The 27,115-nt window shown below is 41.0% G+C and overlaps 1 protein-coding gene across 3 annotated transcripts; it reads left to right on the top strand.

Annotated features, from left to right (window-relative positions):
- Window positions 1–1,328: 1,328 nt before the first annotated feature.
- Window positions 1,329–25,861, top strand: dis3l2 (DIS3 like 3'-5' exoribonuclease 2). Of its 3 annotated transcripts, none has more exons than XR_013965078.1 (22): window positions 1,329–1,404; window positions 7,809–8,604; window positions 9,360–9,490; window positions 9,631–9,684; window positions 10,082–10,183; window positions 11,064–11,208; window positions 11,403–11,482; window positions 11,769–11,998; window positions 12,257–12,430; window positions 13,664–13,743; window positions 14,984–15,096; window positions 15,489–15,596; window positions 16,351–16,584; window positions 16,813–16,892; window positions 17,101–17,284; window positions 17,898–17,984; window positions 18,754–18,901; window positions 19,788–19,918; window positions 20,934–21,038; window positions 23,176–23,280; window positions 24,095–24,277; window positions 24,316–25,861. XR_013965078.1 is itself a non-coding variant. In XM_080778777.1 (22 exons), exons 2-21 carry the CDS (start codon window positions 7,833–7,835, stop codon window positions 24,194–24,196), a joined length of 3,165 nt encoding a protein of 1,054 aa, XP_080634903.1. In that variant the 5' UTR covers window positions 1,329–1,404; window positions 7,809–7,832; the 3' UTR covers window positions 24,197–24,219; window positions 24,426–25,861. The 3 variants fall into 3 exon arrangements, 2 of the variants coding, with proteins under 2 accessions (XP_080634903.1, XP_080634904.1); XM_080778777.1 differs by having other exon boundaries at window positions 24,095–24,219; window positions 24,426–25,861; XM_080778778.1 differs by lacking the exons at window positions 23,176–23,280; window positions 24,095–24,277; window positions 24,316–25,861 and having other exon boundaries at window positions 20,319–20,964.
- Window positions 25,862–27,115: the final 1,254 nt, after the last annotated feature.

The raw sequence follows: 27,115 nt of genomic DNA, 5'->3' as shown, positions 1-27,115 counted from the left end.
TTATAAATGGTTGGTTGATGTATTTGATTTACAGCATAATATTTTGTCAGATTATTCAGATTCGAACTGCTTTTACTTTTAAATAGCATTGCACTTTAGCTCCACCTAGTGTCTACCAGGTAGCCTACATTTGTCCCTGCAATCTGCAGTGGACTATTGTCAAATTGTCTCCACTACAGGTAAAAGTAGTCAAAATGTTACTCAAGTAAGAGTAAAAAAGTACTTGGGGTATCCGTGGATATGCACGGCTTGGGATATCCGTGGATATGCACGCCACGGCTTGGGATATCCGTGGATGTGCTCCTGAGTGGATTCTAAAAACGACTTATAAATCCTAAAGTCTTGTTTATACTTCACTGTGCAATGGTCCTATGCTGGAAAATAGCAGATATGCCAACTCACAGCACATCTCATTCAAGACACTGAACTTGCAGATATGCCATTTTTGCCATTCCAAATGCATTATAGGCTATGGTTAAATGGGCCCTGACATGCAGAAATTAACTAGAAAAAGTGCCCTTCTGGGCACAGGTCTCAACTTGGTCGCAACTTGGCCTGTTGTAGCGCCACCATGAGGCTGACTGTCAAGTGGTGACATTTCTTCCTCAGCCTATAGTGGGAAAAGGTATAATATCCACGGTATATTGACTGGCTGTTTGATTGCAAACTGTTTTGTGGTGTCTGCGCCCGCAATCTTCACAGTGAATGAATGCCCTGCGTTCTACAATTACGCGCGACATGCCTGCCTACCAGACATACAAAACACCTGCCTTGTTTCCTCAGTGTTTCTCTTCTTAGTTCAACAGTCAGTTCAGTACAGTTCTTGGATTTGTGATTACCATTACACTACAGAATATGCATTTTGAATCATCTCTGAAACTCTCTCTCATCTCTGAAACTCTATGATGAATTCCTGTTCTTATGGTGAATTCCTGTTCTTATGATGAATTCCTGTTCTTTATGATGAATTCCTGTTCTTTATGATGAATTCCTGTTCTTATGATGAATTCCTGTTCTGTTTTTTAACTACATAGAAGTGTCTATTTGTATGTCTCTAAATGTTTTGATAAATTGAACAATGTGGACCCTGTTATAAACAAGTGTTATGCTTAATTGGGTCGTCCACTCACAGTTAACAGTCTTTGTATTGAGTTTGTGCTTGAAATGTACTGTAATTCTACAAACTGTTAATACTAACATATTTCAATCAATCAATCAAAAGAATGCAGGAGGTGTGGGCAGTCTTGCAAAAATGATCTGTTCCACACCCCTGTCCAGTTGGCGGCAGTAATGCACCAATAGCTGGTTTGCCAACAGTCCAAAAGCCGAAACGAAGAAGGAAATCATCAACATTGGCAGCCTTGTGTTTTACCATCACTGACTGACGAAGAACTTCTTCGCTGAGTAAGATGTTTAAATTATATTCGCTTTAGCGCAATGAAAATTTAATTTAATTTCAGATACAATAGTTTGATCTGTCATAATGTTAAACGGAGGAAAGTGAACGCCCACAGCCCCACCCACACGTATTCTGTGGCTAATGGTAGCAGAAATAATTTAACACATGTTGTTGCCGCATTGTCACGTTTTCATCTAAACTTGGTAAATGTTTCATTCTCAATTGTCTCCTTATTTACCTATATTTGCTCATGGTAGACGAGGTTACTAGAAAAGTCGTTCCCAACTCCTGTTAGGGGTTGTGCTAATCGTTAGCTAAGGCTAATACTAATAGCTAGCTACAGTACAAATCCATCGTTTGGTGTCACCGTGAAGTGACGCAAACAGGCACACAACAACCTAGGCTACAAGCCTACAACATATTGCTTAGATGCTTCTGTTTTGTCTCTGGTGGGGTCATGTCTTTGTTCCTGCCTCAGCCATATGTTCCCTCACTCCCAAAAACACCTTGAAGACCTTAACAGGAGCCCTCGTACAAGGTTTTTCCTCACTATGCATGCACCTCATGGTACCACAGCACCTCAAAGGCCCTTAAAACTATAGGCTCCAGACTTCCCAAAACAAACTGGTCAGGCTCCTACTTGGCCTCACCCCCCGAACCCACCTCACCCCTGCCCACTTTAACTGGCTGGAATGGCTTAGGGTCGACGACAGAGTACAGCATCTTGAAATGGGTCTGGTCCACAAGATTCGATACACCACCAAGATACCCATGTACCTGTCTAGATACTTTTAATGTCAACGAAGTCCACACCCACAACACCAGAGGGAGTGCAACAAACCATGTTCAACCCAGATTCGGCACAAACAAGGGACTAAATTATTTTCGCTCCTATGCCACCAAAATGTGGAACGCCCTACCAACAGTCATTAAGACATGCAAATCACTTGACTCCTTTAAAACCGCTCTCAAAGGGCACCGGACAGCTGCAATTTGAAACTGGCCCCCGTAAAATCTGAATCCCCCCGACCCCTTTTTCCCCTCACTGTATATGTTTCTTTTCCCTTTTTACCTCCTTTATGATGAATTCCTGTTCTGTTCTTTGACTATATAGAAGTGTCTATTTGTACGTCTCTAAATGTTTTGATGAATTGAACAAGGTGGACCCTCTTGTAAACAAGTGTAATGCTTAATTGGGTCGTTCACTCACAGTTAACAGTCTTTGTATTGAGTTTGTGCTTGAAATGTACTGTAATTCTGCAAACTGTTAATAAATATTTCAATCAATCAATCCCTAACAATTTTTTATAAGCTCAGTGGAACAGAACATTATAAGTTATTTTTTGATTTGATTTATTAACAGTTTGTAGAATTACAGTACATTTCAAGCAGTGCCGACGAGTTCTGATGATCCTCATGGGGGCTACCCGCAGCCCCGCCTCCCCGCAGCCCCCCCCCCCCCCCGCAGCGGTGGAAAAAAATAAGTTGATGTTTTCACTGGTACTTTGGGTAGGCTACAGAATTGCGTTGGGGGGGGGGGGGGGGACTGCGGCCGAGCGGAGCGAGGCCGCCGCCGCGGATTTATTTATTTACCAAATGGTCTAATGGTCTGTAACGTTAATATAAAATGTCCACGAAAATCTTCATGGGGGCTATTTAATTCTTCATGGGGGCTGTAGCCCCATAGCCCCCACAGAGTCGACGTCGTTGATTTCAAGTACAACTCAATACAAAAACTGTTAACTGAGTGGACGACACCATAGTGTGAGGGGGAAAAGGGGTGGGTGGGGGATTCAGATTTTACGGGGCCAGTTTCAAATTGCAGCCGTCCGTAGGTGCCCTTTTAGAGCAGTTTTGAAGGAGTCAAGAGATTTGCGTGTCTTAATGACTGTTGGTACTTGGTAGGGCGTTCAACATTTTGGTGGCATAGTAGCGAAATTAATTTAGTCCCTTGTTTGTGCAGAATCTACGTTGCACATGGTTTGTTGAACTCCTTCTGGTGTTGTGGGTGTGGAGTCTGTGGACTTCGTTTCATCTTTCCGTGTGATAATATTGTCACCCACTCTAACCAAGAAGCCATCTGCCTTGCTGAGATTACTATTTGATCCAAATAGAATGGATTCAGGTTTAACTACCTTAACTTTTGCTCTCTCTCTCTCTCTCTCTCTCGCTCTCTCTCTCTCTCTCTTTCTGTGAGAGAGAAATATTAAATATACAGTTGTGATCAAAAGTTTACATACGTTTGTAAAGGACATACTGTCATGATAGTCCTGCCTTTCCAATAATTTGTTCAACTCTTATTCTTCTGTGATGGGTTGATTGGAGCAAATACTTCTTAGTCATACAAAAAAATCTTGAATTTATTTGTATTTTTATGAATGTTTAAGGGTTTTCTGAAAATGTGACCAAATCCGCTGGTTCATAAATATACATACAGCATACATATTATGTCCCATATGGTAATGTAGAAAGTTGTGTCAATCAAATTAGCTTTGTGGCATGGCCTCTTAACTTAAACTGAGTGATTATGATTGACTACTTCTGGTCTGTTCACTTCTCTGAGCCTTATTTAGGGCTCGTTTGGCCACAACCCACAAACAATAAAATGGGAAAGTCAAAGGAGCTCAGCATGGATCTGAAAAAGCGAATAATAGACTTAAACAAGTCAGGAAAGTCATTTCTAGTCAGCTACAGGTCCCAAGATCAACTGTGCAAAAAATTGTTTAATACTTTGTATGCTAGAGTTTAAAGTGAGCTCAGGCCTGGTGGTGCTAAGCGATTAACATTGGACTTTTGAACTTTTTAGGGGCCCACAGCGAGGGGCCTCTTATAGCGAGATAAATCAAAAGAAAGCCTAACTTGTCCACTTCAATTTTAAACAAAAATCATGATTTTACCATCTTCCATTCTGGAGATATTGACCTTTTTCTAACACCTGCTTTTGCCTGCACTCTGCTCGCTTGAAAAAACAGCAGAGATATGGAAGGTTGAAGTTGACAGACATTGACAGACAGATATAAAAATGAACACAAATAATATCATATACATACTACACACTGAATGAAAGCCCTGAATGTCTACTTTTAGGAGGGAAACAAATACACATTGATCCCATGTACAGTTTGTCAGTAATTGGCTATTGAATGCAGCTTGCGCTCACCAGAGAGAACTTTAGAGAAGGCATGGACCTGAAGAACTATTATTCACAAAATAAGGCCTATAGCGACATGTACATACTATATACCGTATGAAACAGAAGACTCTCTGCTTTCATAAGAAAAAAACGAATACTGTAATAATAATACAAATCACACCCCTGTGAAGTGAGCAGTGCAATTGCACTGCAATTGCACTGCAGTTGCACTGCTCACTTCACAGGGGTGTGATTTTTATTATTATTACAGTATTAGTTTTTTGCCAGAAGCTTGTGGAACAATGTGGATGGCTACCAAAAGCGTCAAATTGGGGTGAAAATGGCCAAGGGACATGCAACCAAATATTAGCATTGCTGTATGTATTCTTTTGAACCAGCAGATTTGGTCACATTTTCAGAAAACCCTTAAACATTCATAAAAATACAAATAAATTCAAGATGTATTTGTATGACAAAGAAGTATTTTCTCCAATCAACCAATCACAGAAAAATAAGAGTTGAACAAATTATTGGAAAGGCAGGACTATCATGACAGTATGTCCTTTACAAACGTATGTAAACTTTTGATCACAACTGTATATATAGAGAGAGGGGGGAGTTGATCACAACTCCACATTACACTAAAGTTTCCTTTTATATGCATAAACAACCTCATTCAATGGTGAGACCATTTAAAACTACAAAATGTGTTCAGAAGTGCACAGACAGCCATCAGAATGTAGTCTGTTGTTGCCCTGTTCACAACATGTTGTATAGTGCCATGCTTTTGATTCATAATTCTATTGGACAATAAAATGCAAAGAGTACAGGGTGCAGTCAAGCACATTTGGCCCAAAAGAACACCACCGAAGAAAGACCTTGCTGTCTTGTTGCCATTCGGGTCCCATCCATTCATTCACAATAACAACTAGAAATACACTCTGTCGAGGTGCCAACTAACTAAAGTCTATTCCGAATCCTTTAGACCCGTTATTGACCTTATACCAACCTTGAAGCGTACCTTAGTCACGTCACCAATCAACAGCCAATATGGGACCACCATTATATCTTACCGACATAGATGCATACATGTATACATACATACATACATTACCTTTTACCCACCCAACATTGAAACATATCTTGAAACATATCTTAATTACGTCACCATCAATAGCCAATTAGAGACATGCATACCATACATGGATACACCAAGTAAGAATTACAGCAATTGGGATCTACTTGTTTTGAGGGTAGGGGGCAGGGCATTCCACACCTGAGTGGTAGTGTTGTGGAACTTGAATTTACCCATATTTGTTCGAAATATATATTCACACTCCCACTAGTGTTGTGGTTGTGGGAGTTGCTCACCCTTTGGAGATAATCGGTCAAGCAAATGGGCACTGATGGCATGGAGGGCAGAGCTGCAATTTTCAATTGTTTGACTCTGTCTATCAAAATGTGTTGCAAAAAGGTGGGTCATGGGGCCTAGAAGAAGTCGGATTCGTTTTTTTTTGGGAGGTTTGGAGCTTAGTTTTTTGTGACATTGAGATGTTAGAAAACCAGGAGCCTAGGTGCAAGCCTAGTCAAACAAGGGCTGAATAAGGGATCCAGCTAATGTCCTGAGAGCCCACTTGTTAAAAAGATTATTGGGCAGATTTTGCCCAAGAATCTTGGGCAAAATCCTGCTTTGATTTACTCTTTTAATCCCTCTTGTTGCCATACCCTCACGTGTCAGTTTATTGTCCAGGATACAGCCCAGATATTTAACCTCTTCTTTGCTAGAGATTACTATGTCGTCAACATTTACCCTAAAGGGAATGGTTAGACCCAAAAATAATGGATTCTGTTTTACCAAGATGCAATGAGAGTTTATTGGTAAACCAAGTTCGGATTTTGGTTTTTGGTTTGTCCCAACTGAATTTGGTCAACTTCAACTTAATTAGCTTATCAGTTCCTTGCCCAGTGACCATTTCTGGTCAAGTATTTTGTGGTGCTGTGTTAACTTAATTTGTTAGTTACTCAACTTTTTTGTTTATTTGGCCTATGACAAAGTTAAGCATGAATCTTTTTGAGATGTCATACATCTACATTTTGTGACATACTGTACCATTGCCATGCCTCCTATTGACAAAAACACACAGATTTGTTTTAGATATCTTGCTGACAGACAGGCTAAAATGTAATGTAGATGGCATATTATGTAGACATGGCACTCTATAGTCTATACTAGTACTCATAGTTTCATTGTACAAATATTCTACTGTTAGACGGATGTTAGGTTCTTCTTCTTAGCATGCTGAACCTTGATGACTAGGCATGTAATGATATATTGATATATATCTATATTAATTCCGACGATATGAATCGATTTATTGAAATAAAAATATATAAATCTTTTTTTAAGGGGGCTAGTGAATTATGGTGTGTGATGTGAAATGTGAGCTTTAATCATATTCCATCATATTCAAGTGCTTTTGGAGAGAAATTAGTCACTTTCAGTAGTAGAGCACTGTAGAGGGGAGCTGTGTGTCTGTGACTGCCCAGGTGATGATGGTCTTGATGCTCATCAAGGAAGGCAATTGTTTCTGCACTGTCAAAAGTAATGCAACTTCTTTTGCAATGTAGTTAAATATATATATATTTTTAAATAGGAGATAAATTACATACAATTAAAAAACTGTAATTTTTCTGGAAAATATTTTTTGTTTAAAATATTGTGAAAAATCATATCGTGAGTTGAGTGAATCGTTACATGCCTATTGATGACTATTTGTGTTCTTGCTTACTGTAAATTTCTCTGAATTAAGAGCATTATATTAATAATAATAATTTAAATTGTTTAACAGTTTATTGTCGTTCTCCGAAAATAGCCGATATACAAGCTCACAACACACCGTATGGGGATGCGTGTATTAAAATGCGTATGCTATTAAAAAAACCGAGTAAAGAATCTTTTCAAGCAAGATATGTTGCTATTATAGCTAGCTAAGAAGTTACCGGTATGTCAATTGTAAAACGTTAACAACCAGTTGACACGTTAGCACCCTGACTATTTGACCTGAATGGAACAAAACCTGAATTAATCATTGGTAACACAAGTATATTCCTGCCATGAAAATACAATGAAAAGGGTCTCTGAATACATCCAAGGTAATAATGACCACCTTTACAACTGAGCTGCCATATTTAGCTTGTTGGGGTTTTTTGTTTGTTTGCAGTATAATTGTTCTTACAGAAATGAAACTGCCATTAACGTTTTTTCTTTTTTTACAGATATAACATTCAAAGAAAACCATTATGGATTCTCCACGGCAACCTAAGGGGGGTAACCGCAATCGGGAGGCTAAGCGTGGCCAGAACCACTCCATGACTCCCCCTCCGAAAGACGCCTATGCAAGACTCCTTAGCCAGCATCACAGCAGCAAGTTCAGGTCGTACCTGGAGCAGTATGCACAGGGCTTTTCATTACAGGGGGAAGATAATGGACCGACTGCGGCACTTGGAGCCTACAATGACAGACCGGACATACCACAGTGGAAGAGGGACCAGGCTTTAATCGACTCCCCCGACTCTAATGACATCTCCCTCCCCTCCCCCTTTAAATGCAAAGGAGAGAACAGCTCGCTGGCTTTGTACATGGAGAAACTGAATAGCCGAGGTGCCTGGCAGGACTCTGACAGGAAGCAACAGGCCATGCCCGGCAACAGCAGACAGCGGCACGGAGAGAGGAGGGACACTGCCACCAGTCAAGATGGAGACGTGGAGTCCGGGGAGGAGTTCGCCTCTCCCAAACCACGAGACTCCCAACAGCACCAGAAGCAGAAGAGGAACAAAGACCTCCACAGAGATGGCGCCCTGAGTCACCAGGGCAGCGCATCGCCGATGAAAACCAGTTGCAGCGGCCAGGAACAAGAGAAGAAAAAGTCAAAGAAGAAGAAGAACGTGCCAAAGAACCAGGAGGAGGAGACCAGAAGGGACGGAATGATGATGAGTGCTGCAGTCGATGCTGACATTCAAGCGCTCAAGTCACCTCACAGTAAAGGCAACAACATGCAGCAGGCAGCCCAAGGTACACAAAGCTGTCTGCAAAGGAGATCTGTTCTCTCTCTGGTTGTGAAGCGAGCGAGTGAGTGAGTGTAGTGAGTTGCATTAGTCGACTAGTTTAAATAGACATCAATCATGAAGGCAAATTGAATTGGCTACTCTGGGATTGGGAATTGATTCTGCTTATCGGTCCAATTCTGTATCGATTCCCTTACTGGTTCCTGATTTTCATTTTCAATGTGGAAAAAGGATAGGCCTACACAGGTTATTGCGAACGCAATGAGCACTAACTATGAGACCTAGCAGATCATGTCTGTCTGTCTGTCTGTCTGTGTGTCTGTCCCGCTGTTGTGCCCATATATGGAGCTGAGTGATTTGTTTGTGATTGATGCAACACACTCCATATTTGGACGTATAGCTGCGTTCGCTTCCCGCGTTTGCGCGTCTTACTTGTATTATTTTTGGATCAGAACACTGCAGAAAAAAATGCATGCAGGATTTCTGCCTAGTATTATTTGGACCTTTTCAGCAGCATATGCAGGTGATGTCATTGTTTTTGCAATGAGCAACTGTCAAAAAAGAAACATGCCAACATTGATGAAAGGAATAGATAAGCTCAGAGGCATACAATGTACATTCTCTTAGTTATGGATTTCGATTCTCTAATAATTGCAGATCCCATTCCTAGTCTATGATTTGATTTCCAGGGAGGTGGGGTTAACACATAACATGTTCCTGATCACGACATGAGGATTATGGTGCATGTGAATTTTCTTTCAGCCTGTGGTTCCCCTGCTGACAAGAACAATAAGTACGGCAGAGGGGCCCAAGGGTCAAAGAAGCAAATCTTTGAATCCTACATGACCTCTGAGGAAGTTTCCCATGGTCTAAAGAGAGGACAACTCATTCAGGTGATGTTAGACATCATTATCTAGTGAGAATTGCACACATTGACAAATGCTGTAATTGCTAAAGCACTTAGTAGTAGAGCCAGTCATTCATTGCATAATTCATTGTAAATATCTTATATCGTCATACATTTTCTTTCTAGGGAGCATTAAGAATCAACGCCAAGAAATACCAAGAGGCTTTCCTCCCATCTCCTGTAAGTTCTGTTGGCACATTTGCAGACATGTTGTCATGTCACCTCATCGCTTTGGGGGTGGGGGGCATATTGTCAGAGACATATTGTCTTGAAACTTCATATGTTTAAAACTGTTACTTTTCAGGATTCAAATGCAAAAATAGAAGATCTACAAGCTCAATACGCGTTGCTACGCGCCACATTTTGAGCTTGTAGATCTGCTATTTTTGATAGTATTATTAAGTAAGGCATTAATTTATGAAAAAACATGTTAAAATATGAAGATGAGATGTTTCTACCCGACAGCAACGATATATGGTTTGTAGTTAACAATGGAGAACTTGGGGAATATTGCAGACAAGCAAATGCTATAACATTTATAGCTGGAAGCCCATGAATATGTTGATGTTTCCCTCAGGACGGCACACGTGACATATTCCTGGACGGGACTGTGGCTCGTAACAGAGCTCTCAACGGCGACATAGTGGTGGTGCAGGTGCTCCCACGGGATCAGTGGAAGGTAAGACTTCATAAAAAGCTTTTATTTATTAACACCCCGAACTCCTGGAGTTATTTAATCCATTAAATCATAGTGCCCAGCGATTTATAGCAGCGGAGCACATTTAGCGACAGACCGGATGTTATCCCGGATGTGGCTGAAAGTAGCTACGGTAGATGTAGCCAAAACACTCTTGAGGTGGGACAACGGGAGGTATGATTAATTCTATCGCGACTAGCGACGGGACCGTGGTGGGCCGTCTAACACATAATCTTTTCTTAGATTTGGACGGAATGATTTAGATCAAGAGCTTTAAGATTTTCAATCTCGTCGGCTAAACAGGGGGGGGGCAGACTGGAGCAATGCGATCGGTTTTGATATCAATAATCTCCGTCCTTTTGATCAATCTCCGTCTTGAGCACTGCTTTACTAATTGATAGGGCGGAGAACTCCGTCCTGTGCACTCAGGGTGTTAATACCTCCCTTACCTTCAGTCAGTGTTGCTCAAAGTGCTTTCCCTTATTGAGAAGAAACGGACTTGCATTGAACTTTTTGAGTTCATTGCATTTATTTAACCAATCACAGCTCAGAATATGGTTGTGTTTCACCCCAGTGTTTTCCAAAGGTTATAAATCAAAGCGCAACGTTTGTGGACTAAAAACATAATACCTTGTACTGTCAGACAGACCCAGTATGTAAAAGCTTATGGAATTAGCTTTCAGACTGGGGAAAACACCTGCTAAATCGGCAGGTGAACAATGCTGGTGTCAGGGCAACCATATTTTGATTCCGTAAACATGCATTTATTTGTGTAACTGCTTCTGCTATAAGTCGGTATGAAGTATAAAAACACACCAACAGTGATTATATCTGCAGCAGGGTAATGTCGGTCTATGTACAGGTTGTGAAGTCGGACACAGACTGTGAAGGTGCCGGCGAGTCTCAGGCAAAGCCGGTGCAGCTTCCCAGCCCCGACGTTATAGTAGAAGACAGCGACCACGATGAAGTTATTAACAGAGTTAAGAGCATGTCGCTCGGTGCCAAAGGTATTGTATTGGTCCAGTTACTGCCTGATCACTGCTGATGGGAAAACCAATATAAACACTCAGCAGTTATCACTAACCTTTCTAGCAGGACTGACTTAGTAGAGTAGGAGTTTTGACATTTACACAAGGCCTCATTAGGGACCCTGGATCAATAATCATAAGGCTGTATCATCTGTTTGTACATTCCAATCCAGACAATGGGGAAAGGGGAGGACACCCTGAAGACCCTTCAACCCCACGACCCAATGGAGAAATACTCCAAATGACGGCCAAAGTAAGCTTGCTTTAAACAAGGACCAGGGGAGGGCGATCTCTGTTGCTGCACTAGCAGATCCTACAGGTTGCAAGCAAGTTGTGTAACTGGGTCGGATAGCGTGTTCTTCAGCATGCGTTGCGCTCTGTCATATGAAAAGAACACAACTTCATGTGGAGGATGAGACATGCTCGTCTACACCCTCCCTCATGACCAAACTGTAGTGGTTATCAGTGACGGGGCCTACATGGGATGTGCATTACAAATACATTGGTCATCATCATCAACTTTACCCTCCATGTCCCAGGTGGTGTACATCGTAGAGCAGAAACACTCCAGGGCTGCCACAGGTTTCCTTAAATTCCTTCCCAACAAGCCCATCGCCATGTTTGCCCCCGTGGACCACCGGGTGCCACGGATCAACGTTCCCCTTGCTGACTGTCCCGCCGACTTCAGCTCCCGGCCAGGCGACTACGCCAGCACATTGTTCATCTGTCGTATCACCAATTGGCCGTCAGACACCAACTTTGCTCAAGGGTGGGCACACACCATTATATATATATATTATAGCCATATACTATATATAACTTTCAAGCTGTTTTCCATATTTAGGGAATATATGTCATAGGAAAATGTTTTACTTTAAAACGGTTTAAAAAGATCTACAAGCTTGTTTTATTGCAGTTTTTGCACCTCCATTTAAAAGCATTCAGTTATTGTTGAAACTAAAGTTGCACTATTATGTAATAATAGGCAGCAGTATGTTCATCTCTTATTTACGTGTTTCACCCTCAGCCGTCTTGCAAAGACATTAGGGCAGGCAGGAGAGATCGAGCCAGAGACTGAGGGCATCCTGATAGAATATGATGTGGATTTCTCTGACTTCCCAGACGAGGTGCTGGGCTGCCTCCCCCAGAACCTGCCCTGGACCATCCCACCCGAGGAGCTGACAAAGAGGAGAGACCTGAGGTGAGACTGTGCAGCTTCGGACATGCTTTTATTCCTTGAGAGAGTGTTAAAGGTCTTCGGATCACTAGTCTGTTTTTGAAATCCGCTGTCATAATATCTTTGTAGTTTTCACACTAAACGATTGATCGCAGACAAGGGATCACACACTGCAAGAGTTCACCAATTATGCGCTCCAGACCCGATACATTTGGTTTTATTCCAATTAATTTTGACGTCTCGCATACATGCAGGCTCCCGTGATACATGCGCGAGACCGACACAGGACGCTTCTCTCTCTCTCTCACACTATATGGAGTTGAGTGGGTGGGGCTTAGCGAAGGGCTAATTATTGTCTCCACCAGGCAGAAGGCATAGGGAGAGAGTATGTTTTTAACTCCATCCATGTGTGTGCGTCCGTCCGTCCGTCCGTCCGTCTGTTACCAGCTAATCTAGTCATGTGTTCAAGACGGATCTGTCCAATATTTCATATTCCATCCTAATTGGCATAGGGAGAGAGTATGGCTGGAGAGTATTGGCTTTCAAAGTTTGCAGGATTGGCCCGTTTTGAACAAAAAGCCTCAAATCATGAATGCAGAATGTAATTTACTTGAAATCTTTCACAGACTTTCCTACTAGGCTGAGGAATATATCCCACCCTTTTCACATTGGCCTGTTATAGCACCACCAACAGGGCAGATGTTTTTTTTTTTTTTTTTTCACTTAATTTTTATTGAAGGAAGAACAGACGAGAAAAACAACAAACAAGACTATACGGAAAGAAAAAGAAAAGAAAAAGGCTGCATTTTTCATATTACAAAAAACATTCAATTAAATCCTATTGCAATATCGCTAGGCTGAGAGAAGAGATTCCACTTTTCCCACTTTTTATAGAATTTATCCTCTTGTAGTCTAAGTATGAATGTTAGTTTTTCCATAGCATACAGTTCCTCAATAATGTCCATCCATTGATCTTTCGTTGGTGGTTCCTGTTGACACCAGCGTTGTGTGATTGCTTTTTTACTTGATGCTAAGAGGATCCTGATTAAATATTTATCATGTATTAGAAACTCTTCCCTGTTTTGTTTTTTTTAACACATTTTTGGAACAAAATGCCTCAAATCATCTGAAATATATTTTGTGTGTGAGCTTGTAGATCGGCTATTTTCAAATAGCCAATGTAGTCTACTCTACTGTATACATGCTTGAAGTGGTTAAATAGATTTTCATGATATTTATATATTTTGCTGGGGACAGGAAAGAATGTATATTCACCATTGACCCGGCTACTGCCAGAGACCTGGATGATGCATTGTCTTGCAAACCACTCCCAGATGGTAAGTGTATTGGAAACCAACTAAGAGGCGGCTGTGTCTCAGGAGGTAGAGCAGGTCGTCCAATGATCCCTGGGTCGGCGGTTCGAATCCAGGCTCCTCCTGTCCACATGTCGAAGTGTCCTTGGGCAAGACATTGAACCCTACATTGCCTCCAATGAGTCGGTCGGTGTAAGCTTGTCACCATTGGTGTGTGAATGTGGGAAGTGAGGACGCTGGCGTCGACTGTTCGCCGCTTCACCTCCCAATGTATGAATGAATGAACCATTGTAAAGCGCTTTGAGCACTTGAAAAGCGCTATAAAATGCAATTCATTATTAAGACTATTTTTGAGTGGTGGCACACTGTCTCCAAAGAACAGCTTTGTGTGTCCATATCCCATATGCATGTTCACATGATTACGGCAATACTATGGCCCGAAAGTGTCACTGACACACACAGACTCATTGACCACTGCAGCACACGCACACACACACAGACCAGGAAGGAGTGGTCATTACAACCCGCCATAGCTACCACTCACTTCACATTATGTTGTGATTTATTTTTATTTTTTAACCAGTAGCACTAAATACAGTATACCTTCAGAAGGCAGTGATCAGAGCTACTGCTGTTGCGTGGTTGGCTTTGCTAACCATTTAAACCGATGTTCATGTTTTAGGTTAGGAGAAAGTAAAAGATGAGTGTTAAATTGTTTTCATTTGCTGCTTTCTTTTGTTTTAGCGATTTTAGCAATTTTTGACGGGGGGGGGGGCCTAATTTGTGTATTGTTTTACAAAGATTTATAGCGATTTTTTCATTTTATTATTTACTATAGTCCTTCTAGACCCCAGGAAATTACATCTGGCCACAAAAGATCACAGGATCTACTGAATGAAAGAAAGCAGCAAATGAAAACACTCATCTTTTACATTCTCATAATAACATAACAACCTAAAACATGAACCTTGGTTGAAAAAAACTAAAGTTGTCCTTTAATTTAATAAGCTCTTGGTGTTATTTTAATCATACAACAATGCATGCTTTACAGCAAAAACTATGAATCAGATAAAATAACCCCATGTTAATAAAGGATTGTTGTTTGTTTATTTGGATCCCCATTAGTTACTATCTTAGTAGCAGCTTCTCTTCCTGGGGTCCACATTACATAACATGAAAACATTTTACATGACCGTATAAGAAAAACTGTTAACCATGATTTTTGTAATTCATTTTATTTATGTAATCCCTTATGTATTGGCAGGTAATTTTGAGGTGGGGGTCCACATTGCTGATGTCAGTTACTTTGTGCAAGAGGGCAACGCTCTGGACACTATGGCCAGCAAGAGAGCCACGAGTGTATACATGGTCCAAAAGGTTTGTTCTCCATAACATCAGGATTATTATTTGTTTGATATTTTGTAGGCCTCTATACTTGGTCCTCTCCTTTTTTCCTCTCTTTGCCAAAAATCGACGGTAAATGTACACGCTCGCAACATGCTGTGGGCTTGTAGACCTGCTCTATTTGTCGATAGTTTGCCCCTTATGACATGCACAGACTGGGGACCCTATAGGGTTTATGTGGTCCTTATGACATGCACAGACTGGGGACGCAGGGGTTTACAGGGTATGTGGTCCTTATGACAATATGACATGCACAGACTGGGGACCCAGGGGTTTATGTGGTCCTTATGACATGCACAGACTGGGGACCCTAGGGTTTATGTGGTTAACTTTGTATCATCCTCTGTCAACACTGTGCTCCTCAGGTGATCCCCATGTTACCTCGGCTGCTGTGTGAGGAGCTGTGCAGTCTGAATCCTCTCACCGACAGACTCACCTTCTCAGTCATCTGGACTATCACGCCGCAGGGGAAGGTATACTGTGTGCCAGTGATTGCCAATCTGTTTTTATTTTAAGGACCCCCGGTTTGCTATGCATTAGGCCCACATAACTCCCACATAACTCCATTTGTACACTCAGAGTTACAAATCCTTTAGCTGGTTGCCCCCTGTAACCCCCTCAAGGACCCCTAGTGGTTCCCCTGACCCCACCGCTTCATGCTCCTCTACAGCTTCATGCTGTGTCTGTTCTCTGTAGAGTCACTTCTCCACTGCAGGTCTCAGCATACTCACCTTTTAGGTGTTATTGATAACCTACTCACCTTTTAGTGAAAGGTTGATCACCTAAAAGGTGATTTTTGTGCGCTGAGTATTAAAGGTCTCAGCATACTCCACTTTTAGGTGTTATTGATAACCTACTCACCTAAAAGGTGAGTAGCTTAACAGCTGAAATGGTAGCATGCAGCCACATTTAGTAAACCTTTAATCAATATTGAGCAACTCCATGACCTATTTCCTGCCTAACCCTTTATCAGAACATTTTATTTATTTATTGGGCTGTAGTGTACAGGTTATAACAAGATAATTTATTAGCGTTGGCTTTAACTTAGCATTCTTTTTTAACCATCCGGTCACTCTACTCTGAGCCACTGCTGCTCTGAGTAGATGCTAAGTGCATTTCCAGCATGCAGTGCGTTTCCAGCATGGCTTAAAAAGTATAATGATTCAAAACTTTGTGTGTGGTTTGTGCCTGTATTGTGCCATTTTAACACTTTCCCATTTCTCCCAGATATTGAGCGAGTGGTTCGGCCGCTCGGTGATCCGCTCGTGCGTGAAGCTGAGCTATGACCATGCACAGGGCATGATCGAGGCCCCGGACAAGATGTTCTCTCCCGAGGAGCTGCCGCCCGTGGCCTCCGAGCACCTCATCGACCACATCCATCGCGCTGTTCTAGACATGCACGCTATCGCCAAGAGCCTCAGAGCTCAACGCTTCATAGACGGAGCCCTCCGGCTGGACCGGGTTAGTTCTGGTTGATTCTAATTTGATTGTTGTTTTTTTTAGTTTTTGTTGTTTTATTCAGCAAAGGTTGAAATGGAACCGCAATGGCACACATAAACAGATCTGCGTTAACCACATGAACCCTAGTAGTTATCCAGTAATTTGAAGAGGCACAATTGTTGACGGGCCAATTGTCTTGTTTTGGTTTTCATAAATGAGTACCTACTATGTGTCTGTTTTGTGTTTCAGCTGAAGCTCTCGTTCACCCTGGACAAAGAGACCATGATGCCGCAGGGCTGCTATGTTTACCAGTACAGAGACAGCAACAAGTGAGTGACGAACTCTTCTCACAAACATCTGTGTCAGCCTCTCACTCTGTCCCCTATGTCAGTGGTTCTAAAACGTTTTCGTGCCAAGGACCCCAAAATGATTCAAAAATATAAGAAATGTGACCTCTGAGTACTTTTCCGCCAGTGCTGCCTTCACCATGTGAATGCAGAAAAGTAGTTTCCATGGACTCTCTGTCGTCTGTGTCAGGCTGGTGGAGGAGTTCATGTTGCTGGCCAACATCGCCACAGCGCACCACATCTACCGCGCCTTCCCAGAGCAGGCCCTGCTCCGACGCCACCCTCCTCCCCAGGCCAAGATGGTGGAGGAGCTGCAGGAGTTCTGCGACCAGATGGGCCTCGACGTCGACTTCTCCTCGGCTGGAGCTCTGCATGTGAGTGTATTGCTGGAAATTTTGTGTGGTGTCCAATTATGTCTGTGTTAGATGTGTAAAAGTGAAGGAATATTACTTTTCCTGTCAATCGGTGGTTTTTGTTTCGCACTGTGAGGCCTATCTGTATGTCATTAACCTCCTATAAATGCGCACACAGTGGGCAAAGCTTAGACACAAATACAGCCATTGTTAGGCTCATTGGACACTAACACTGCAAGCTTTCATGGAGGTTGTAGTGAGGTTTAGGTTAAATCCTTCAACATTGCTATACGTGGAACCTCGTATGCATTTTTTTATGTATTATAGAAGGGTTTCTGGGTCACATGGAAGCAATATGTAATTTATTGCACCCTGCTATTTAGTAGTGTGCCACTAGACCAGAATGATTGCTGCTGTAGAGGTAAATGGATCGCTTCCAGGGAAGTCTCTCTGAGGGGTTATGCCTGATTTATACTAGAAAATGAGTGTGAAAAATATTTTCACTTTAGGGACAGTGTTTTCCCCAGGGCCCAATTAATTAGTAAAGGAACGTTTTCACTCAGTTTGGAAGTCTCAAGCAGACATTGTTTGTTTTTATTAATGACTGTAAATGTGTTCTTGTCCTAACCCTCAGAGGAGCCTCCGTGATATCTTCAGTGACGATGAGTATGCCACTGCTAGGAAGGAGGTCCTCACCAACATGTGTTTCAGACCTATGCAGGTTGGAGGAGTCATACAAAATACAATATACTGTACACACATACTGTGTCTCACTCTGCATGTGACCAGCCTGTGAGTCATCTATGACGTATGACTCCAACTTTGGGAAATGCTTCAGCCCGGCCACAGCCCCTTTGACTTCCATTATGAAATGAAAGTTTAAGATTTAAAAAAGTATAAAGCATATGTGACAAATGAATAAATGGCGCAGATACTTCTGTAGCTACTGACAGTGCGCATATAAAGTTTGGCACTCATCGGTCCAGTGGTTTGCGAGATTAGCTCCACAAAGCCTCACACAGACGGTTACAGTAGCCTTTTGCAGAGCCACGCCATAAAATCAGAAATTGCATAAATATTCAACTGCCATGTAAGCTCCAAGTTTAACAGATTAAATAAATTGCCCTAGCGAGGACACTGCTGTTGACCATTTGATAGATAAAAACCTACTAATTAACCATCCGATCAACATTATACAGCTGTCAAAGCTAAATTGCTGTTACAAAGCCATCTGATCAGAATTTGGTGGCGTATAAAGCCACCAGTGCTGTCGCATAGCTTGCCATTCAGAACTGCAGTGTTAACACAAACACATTTTTTGGCATATTAATTACACAAAAAGAGAAGTTGGATTGTTGGGGTAAAAAAGATACATTGTCAAAAACCATTTGCCAGTATGTTTATTGTTTTTGTGCATGCTGCCATTCCCCTTGATAATAATCAGTTTTCCTCTGTGAGCCTTTCAACAATAATTAATTGTTATCTTCCAGATGGCACTGTACTTCGGCACAGGTGTTGTCCAGGACGAGGCTCTTTTTAAGCACTACGCCCTCAACGTTCCTTTCTACACGCACTTCACCTCGCCCATCCGACGCTACGCTGACGTCATCGTACACAGGCTGCTGGCTGCCTCCCTGGGTGGGTTTCAGGATTATTCAATACTTTCAAGATTTGTTTTAAAAGATATACAAGCTATTATATACAGATACTGTATAAATCTGCTATTTTTGAATAGCAAATGTACGAAAAATAGCTTAAAATGATTGTGACAGCATCACAATCATCACAATCATTAACACATTTTGCTAGAGACCCTCTGGGACACCCCCAAGGCTCTGAGCCTATGTCCAGTTTTGAGGGTTTGTGTAAACTCGAACATTGTTTTGCTACCATTAACTATGACTAGTTTTGAGTGTTTGTGTAAAAGAAAGTGTTTAAACAAAATGAGGACGCAAATTGTGATTGGCCAGAATGGTTATGATGTACAGTATGATGATAAGAGCGCCCCTCACTTCACACAGGCGTGATTTCCTTTTTACTTTGTTACGATGGAGGGGTTGGGCTTGAATTTGTTAATAGGAATCCTAATTTTCAGGTCTGATTATTTGTCTGTATACTTGTGAATTTAGCCACACATTGATTATTTAAGTCAGTACTACACTGTTCAGTAGACATAATGTAACATGTTTCCTTTCTGTGTGATGCCTTTGTTTTCTTTTTGCTCAGCAACACATCATAATTTAAGCTTAAACTGGGACTACAACACTATTGTCAGTTTGTTGTCTACGTTATTTGATCTCATTCTCTCTAAACGCAAATGGCGATTTTCTACAAAGGCATGAGACAAGCGTGTCTTGTTTGAACAGTGATTTCATTTGTATCACTTCAGATACAGAGAGTGATGTGGAATAGCAATGCAGAAGGACAAAGCAACCTCAGATCTCACACTGGCTGAAAAAGTGGCTTGCTCCGTTGTCTATAGTATATAAGTGTTGTGTGTGTGTGTGTGTGTGTGTGTGTGTAGGTTGTGGCCATCGTGTAAGGCTGACCGGAGATGCGGTCGACAAACAGGCATCCCACTGCAATGACAAGAAGACCGCCTCTAAGAGAGTCGGGGAGCTCAGCACAGAGCTGTTCTTTGGTGTATTAGTCAAGGTATTTAATCAACAAACCCACTTAACATAATCTCACTGCTGAATGATGCGTCTACCATTTTGCTTTGGCTCTTAAGTGACATGGGTTTTAATGCCTTGAGACATAATGCTGTCTTCGGACGTTGATACTCTTTCAGTTATTGGAAAATAAGCTAATCATATCGATAATGCATGGCTGGCCTTGTAGCCATTTACATAGTTCAAGGTTAATGCCCATTTCCTTTATACATATTGGGGGGCAAAGACACGCATAGAAACAAGCACAGACAAATGTTTATGAATAATAATCAAAACAGGTGTCACTGGATGCCAGTGATTAAATTGCATTGGTGGTGGGTGGGGCAGTCGCGGCAGACTGGTCTGTTTATTTTATTTGATCCACCATCGTTCTTCTCCTCTAGGGTGTCCAGTTTGCAACCCAGAACCAAAGGATCCCAGCCCTACTCATCATCTTGTTTAGCCTGTTTTTATCCACAGCCTTGATGCCCCAGCCAGCACACAACACAAATACATAGAATGGTTGACGCTACAGCCGAGTCGTAGACGGTCCTCAGTAATGAAATGCAGCCTCCGAAAGACCTGAACCTCCTCTTTAAAAAGAATGCACTCTGTCTTGTATATTGTCCCTATTTGTCCAGCTTGCCAAAGAGAACTGCTATTGATTGATTGAATACATTATTAGTCAGATATGTCAACAGCTCGAGGTACCGTCAGACATTAAGGCTAACAGGATCCATGTCCATTGTGGTCTTATGTATTCCGACCTTGTTGAATCATAAAAACGAATGAAAAATGAAAAACTACTAACTCGCATAAGCCCCTCTAGGGTTTCTTCTTCACCGGCACAATATATCGGTCGTCTTTCCTAGGGAAAGACCTGCTAGTATGTCGTGTATGATTGTCTATATATGTTCTGTTGTGCAAATTCTAATGACAAAAACAAACCCTGCCCTGCCGGAGAGTTGTCCGGGTGTTGAGTTGACCTGCTGTCCTTCTGTGTGGGTGCTGACCTGTAGGAGTGTGGTCCACTGGACTCTGAGGCCATGGTGATGGGAGTACTGGACCAGTCCTTTGACGTGCTGGTTCTCCGCTATGGTGTGCAGAAGCGGATCTACTGCAAGGTTGGGCTGCTGGCAATATTTAACATTTCTTTGCATTTTTGTCCCTCTCTCTTAGTTAATTATGCTTAATTTGTATTCCTATTAGTTTATTTTTAAAAAAAAGTTCACTGCAATGAAGGTAAGCACAGCAAATGGCTGTCGATTGCACTCCTATACCCTTTATTATTTAATCCTTACAGAATGTATTACTCTAGTCTAGACTAAGTGAACTAGACGATGCAAGTATGGAATACATGATGATAATCATACATGTTATGATGACCTCTCTACAACTTCCCATACTGTACCTTCTGTTCTCACGGTACCACTTGTATTTGAATTTGATGAAGATGCCTTCATTTTCCTCCTCCATCATTACGCACGTTCCAGAATATCGATATTGTGATATAACACGATACTCCTATTACTGCAAAAATGATCGATATACTGCTGGCAAATATCTATGTTGTTTTACACTATGCATGTGGTCTATGGATTTCCCCTGTTTTACACCATGTTTTACACCATGCATGTGGTCTATGGATTTCCACTGTTTTACACCATGCATGTGGTCTATGGATTTCCCCTGTTTTACACCATGTTTTACACCATGCATGTGGTCTATGGATTTCCACTGTTTTACACCATGCATGTGGTCTATGGATTTCCCCTGTTTTACACCATGTTTTACACCATGCATGTGGTCTATGGATTTCCCCTGTTTTACACCATGCATGTGGTCTATGGATTTCCCCTGTTGTTTTACACCATGCATGTGGTCTATGGATTTCCCCTGTTTTACACCATGCATGTGGTCTATGGATTTCCCCTGTTTTACACCATGTTTTACACCATGCATGTGGTCTATGGATTTCCCCTGTTGTTTTACACCATGCATGTGGTCTATGGATTTCCCCTGTTGCCACAGAGTGTCCTGTCTGTGGTGGGGGTGCTATTGAGATATGAGGCTAAAGTGGGCAGGAGTAAACAGTGAAGAAGGGAGCCATGCACAGTTGCACACACAAATACATGCTTGCACAGTGCACACACAGTCACCCACGTAAAAAACACTTTGAAGTCAACTGAACACACACACACACACACACACTCCATTATTAGATCTGCCAATATAGCAATACTAATAATGATAATATGATTTCTGGTTTACTTGCATATATCCTAACCTCTGATATTAGCCCAGGATTTAATTTCATTTTTATTGTATTCAAACATGGTAACCACTGATAAGAGCCCAGGATTTAATTTCATTTTATTGGATTATCAAAGCAATGAGAACTGACATGGACCCAAGTTTACATTAAACACACATTTCTTGTAGTTTTATTGTATTCTTATCAAAGCAATGAGAACTGACCTGGGCCCAAGTTTACATTAAACAAATTGGTGATGCTTGCTAAGCCCTGCCAGGTTTACATAAAACAAGTTGCTACTTTGTATCTTTTCTTGTGGACAGTTTGCAGTCAGTGTTGTACTGTTAGGAGGAGGCACTATGCATGCCTCTTAGTAATGCACAACAATCAAATACATTTCTGAATAATGCATAATTCCAGATTTCTGCCTTTTAGATTTTTATTTTTATTTTTCAGTTACAAATATTGTGAGTGATATATTGTTTATTACATTCCTTGCAATATATCGAGTACTGCAGATATCATGTATCGTGATATTATCGTTATCGTGGGCCACATATCGCCACAGATCCTATCATGGCTTATGCCTAGTTTCCTACTTTCCGTTCCATTGCAGTCGTCAGTTGTCACTTATTTTGCTGCTTATGTTATATTGGTCATGCGGCACAAAATGTTCCGAAGCTTGACCAATCAGTCAAGACCTGGACACTCAAGACACGCTCCATATATGGCCACGGCCAGTACAGAATTCATTCCATATGTTGATCTGCCCCCCCATGCCAAAGAGCCAGCGCTCGTCCAGCAGTCTGCCGTCACGCAGGCGGACGCGTGCACACAACCTCGCCCTTTAGGGCTTCTCACCCTCAGCGCATCTTACTCGTAGTATTAATATAATTATAGATAGATATTACGATAATGTCACACAATCCTCTGGTGTCCACACAGCCCTCCCTATGATTATATGATATTGTCAGATTGAAATGGTCTGTATCTTTTGTCTCCATCAGTCTGTAGAGGGTTTGGAGACATTCCAGCATCACAAGGTGGGCAAGAAGTCTGAGCTCACACTGGTCTGGGCATCAGACGATCCACAGAAACCCTCAGAGCGACAGGTAATGCCTCATTTACACATCTTCACACACTGTCATGCAATGGAGTATAAATTGAGCTTAAGAACAACAGCTAATAAGCATAGTGAAAGCCATGTGTTACTAAAATGGCATAGGAAAAGTGACATACAATAAAGATGTTCTGTTTAAAATAGCATACAAAGCATTAAATGCTGAGTAGAAAGGTGGCCTATGTTGAGTTAAAAAAGAGCTTATCAAATGGGGGTCTGTAGCCTAATGCATATTACATTTCATTGAAATTTTTATATTCGAGACAATCACTGTATTTGATAGTGTTTAAAGAACAACTTATGCTACTTTTGTTAAAGTGGACGATGTCCAGTAGAGGACATGTACATTTACTTACTTAAAAATATATCTTAATGACTTTGACTCTACATTTCAAAGACACCCACTTTACCTTTGACTTCACTACATTTTAGGAAGGTACCCTTCGGACCCAGGCTTATGGGAAAAAAACATTAGGCACTAAAGTCCTATTTTTATTTTATGTACCTTTTTCCCCCAATTCAGTAATGCATTGATAATAAGAAAATTTACTTTAATTTGTACAAAATCACAGTATTTTGTTTTATTTAATTACGTCCTGAGACTCCTGACTTTAACAGTATTTTTAAATGTAATTACTCCATGACTTTAACTCTAAAGTACAAATTTGACTGAGCAACTTTCACTAGCAGTTGAGTAATGCAATTTGACCATGAGTATCTATACTTTCATTCAAGTACTAGAGTTGAGTAGTTTTTCCACCACTGACTGGCTATGTCCCGTACGTTTTCTGTTGTGTTCATTACAGGTCATTTCACTCTTCACCTTAGTGGAGGTGCAGCTGAGAGCCGACACCGTGGCCATGAAGTACACCGCTCTGCTCAAGAGACCCGAGGAGAAGGCATCATAAAGCCGCATTAACATGTGTCATAGGTACATCACATGTCATACATCGTTCACATATGTCATACATCGTTCACATGTGTCTTAGGTACATCATGTGTCATAAATCGTTCACATGTGTCATAGGTACATCATGTGTCATAAAAGAGAGAGAAAGAACTGCAAAGATTTACTTGTATGCTTAAAATCAATCTTCATACTATTCGTGCCCACTGCCCAACACTCCCTGCTGACAGGTGCTGCTCCAGCCTGTAGAAGTATGTGCAGTGACATCCCCGCCCAGCTTCCCTTCCCCCGAACACGGGCCAACTGTGTTTGTATATAGACGCTCGACAAAGCCGGATGCACCGCGGTGGATTCGAACTCCCATACTCCACTGACAGGTATTTTATCACTGCCCCACTTCCGACGGCTTGAATCATGAGTATTTATAATGCGTGATAATTAGTGAAATGGTTTCATGATAACCGTAGAGGAGGAATGTCTACAGATTTTAATACTGCTCAACAAGTCATTCAAAGAAGTCAGTTCAAAGTGTCCGGCAGTCACTAGGACAATTTACCACCTCAGAACCTGGATATAACTTTGTCACTCGAGACCCAAAAGATACATTTTCTCCCCGGGACCTATAAAAATGGGTCTGTCACCCACTGTTTGGGAAACACTGCTTTAATAAAGAGCAATTCTACATTCTAGACACAGATCCATTTATATCATTATAGAGGTTTCGACCAACTGTAGTGCCCACTAAGGCATTACACCCTAATGAAATATTGGATTATTTCTGTAGTATTGTTTAACACAATGATGGGAATGACTTGAATATTTTTTGCCTCATTAATGCTGCTGTAAATTGTGATTGTGTGGCCTTGTTGTCTAAATGAGTTTTATTTTCAGTTGCTTTGGTCTTATTTATTTAAAGTAACCTCCATCCACAGTGGAAATGTACAGTATGTGAAGTCAATGCTGAGCCCTGTTTTCTTAAAAAAAAATCTATATTCATTTGCCACCTTCTCTTTTGAGTTCATACTTGAACCCAGGCCTGTTTCTATCTGGCTTCAATGTGATGAGCTGAATAATCCTTGCTAGCAAATTGAAGTAGCAGTGTACTGTGTGGCCTACCTATCCTTTTTTGAGTGTGCCTTTCTTTGATTGAATTCTCTTATATTGCACACACAAGTGTCATGATCCTAACTCAAAAGGGATGATTTATTTGCAGTTAAAATGCACACCGTCAAAAGTTAAACTTCTTAGTTATTTTTGGGTTACACAATTTAGATTTTATTTTATTTTATTATTGACACATTTTATAATGAAAGTGCGTTAATAAAATGATATTTTAATTTTAGTTAATATTTTCATTTTATGTTTTTATTTTTTTATCCTCAAATGTATATGGTCTTAATGCAAAGATTGACTGAATTGGACATCAAAGCATGATACTTTAATGTACGGTATTTTAAAATGGCAAATGTTTAAGTTTGTGTTTTTCAAAGACTGGAGCTAAACAGACGTTTACTTTGACATAATGTGGGACCTAAAACTGAAGGGGGAAAATATTTGTGCAGTAGTTGACTTACTCAAATGTACACATTGGGTCCATTAAATGTCCAAGTAAAAACTGTTAACATTTGACATTAGTATTCATCACTGTTACATGTAACTTTTGCTCTGATCTAACAGTACTGTTCTATAACTTCTGTCCTTGTGCAGATCAATAAATAGATCCAAGGGATACATCAAACTGTGATTATTTTCTTTAATATTGAGTATAACGGAACCTAAAATCATGTGGCTACCTCATCTATATCAGTAGTCAGTCATATTAGGAAAAGTACTGAACATTAGGTTTACTTACTGCAGTGACTCCCATCTGTTTATTCAGGAAGGTGAAGGAGTAGTATATATTCTTGATTATCATGGTGTCTGAAATTGATAATTCATAAACACACCATGGCAACTGCAGTGAGCGGTTAGAATGCTGGTGATAAGCTATTGCCAATCTGTCAAAGTAGTGTACTGGCTTTAATGCCTTCAACTATACCACCTTTGTGAACTTGATTGGGGGTAAAAAAAAAAGTCTTATCCATATCTGTTTAATTTATATTATACTATTGATGGGCTACTCCTATAGATTAGTGGCCTGTGTAAACTATGGTTCATCAGTCCAGGAGCCTACCCGTGTTTTAAAGGATTTATTGTGATGGTGTCATATCTATTGCACAGCCAAATTGACACTCAAGGTTGTACAGTGTGTAGTATATTGGCCCCAAGCTACACAGTGTATAATAATAAAAGTACTTTGTAGTTAAATGAACACTAAGAGTTTTATTGTGTATATTACTAGTAAATAGTAACCTGAACCTCCTGCATCATCCACCCAATTTTTCAGAGAGTTCATTTAAGAGTTCATTTACCTGATTTATTGAGACCCACCCAGAGTTTTAGTAGAAGCCTACCTATGTTAATGGACTTTCTAAGAACTTGAAACTTTCTTCCAGTAACTGACCAACAGTCATTCACCCCCTCTGAAGCATGTACCATTTTCATATTTGACAAGATTCACACGGTAAGCTAGTAATATTTATGAGATTTGGTAACTCCTATCAATGTGTAGCCCATTATTGTATAATCACTATTTAGTGTGAACCGAACGAAGAACCATCTAAGTCCCTACTAATTATCCATAATCAGTCAGGACAGATGGGCCTTTTTGGGAAGTGGTCAGAATAAATGATGGACTTAGATGGTTATGCGTCTCATCCAACATATTGCTTAACAGTATTTTCACTTTAAAAGTGGGATATTATAGACTAATAATTGCTAATTTCAAGAAGGTTAGAAGTTCGCAAGGCTAGAAGGTTCCGCAGTCACCTATTATTGTGATACATTTCATATACTTTTATATACACCGGAAGCCCATATT

The sequence above is a fragment of the Protomyctophum bolini genome (assembly GCF_963924005.1).
Source record: "Protomyctophum bolini genome assembly, chromosome: 12".
Classification (NCBI taxonomy): Eukaryota; Metazoa; Chordata; class Actinopteri; order Myctophiformes; family Myctophidae; genus Protomyctophum; species Protomyctophum bolini.
Note: the sequence above shows the minus strand (reverse complement) of the source record. Positions and strands in the feature narration are given on the sequence as shown.

Excerpts from the sequence above, each read along its gene's own strand:
- dis3l2 (XM_080778777.1), top strand. The coding sequence starts at position 7,833 with ATGGATTCTCCACGGCAACCTAAGGGGGGTAACCGCAATCGGGAGGCT. Across the intron at positions 9,685-10,081 it reads AGGCTTTCCTCCCATCTCCT|GACGGCACACGTGACATATT; the intron begins GTAAGTTCTGTT and ends TGTTTCCCTCAG. Across the intron at positions 21,039-23,175 it reads AGAAGCGGATCTACTGCAAG|TCTGTAGAGGGTTTGGAGAC; the intron begins GTTGGGCTGCTG and ends TGTCTCCATCAG.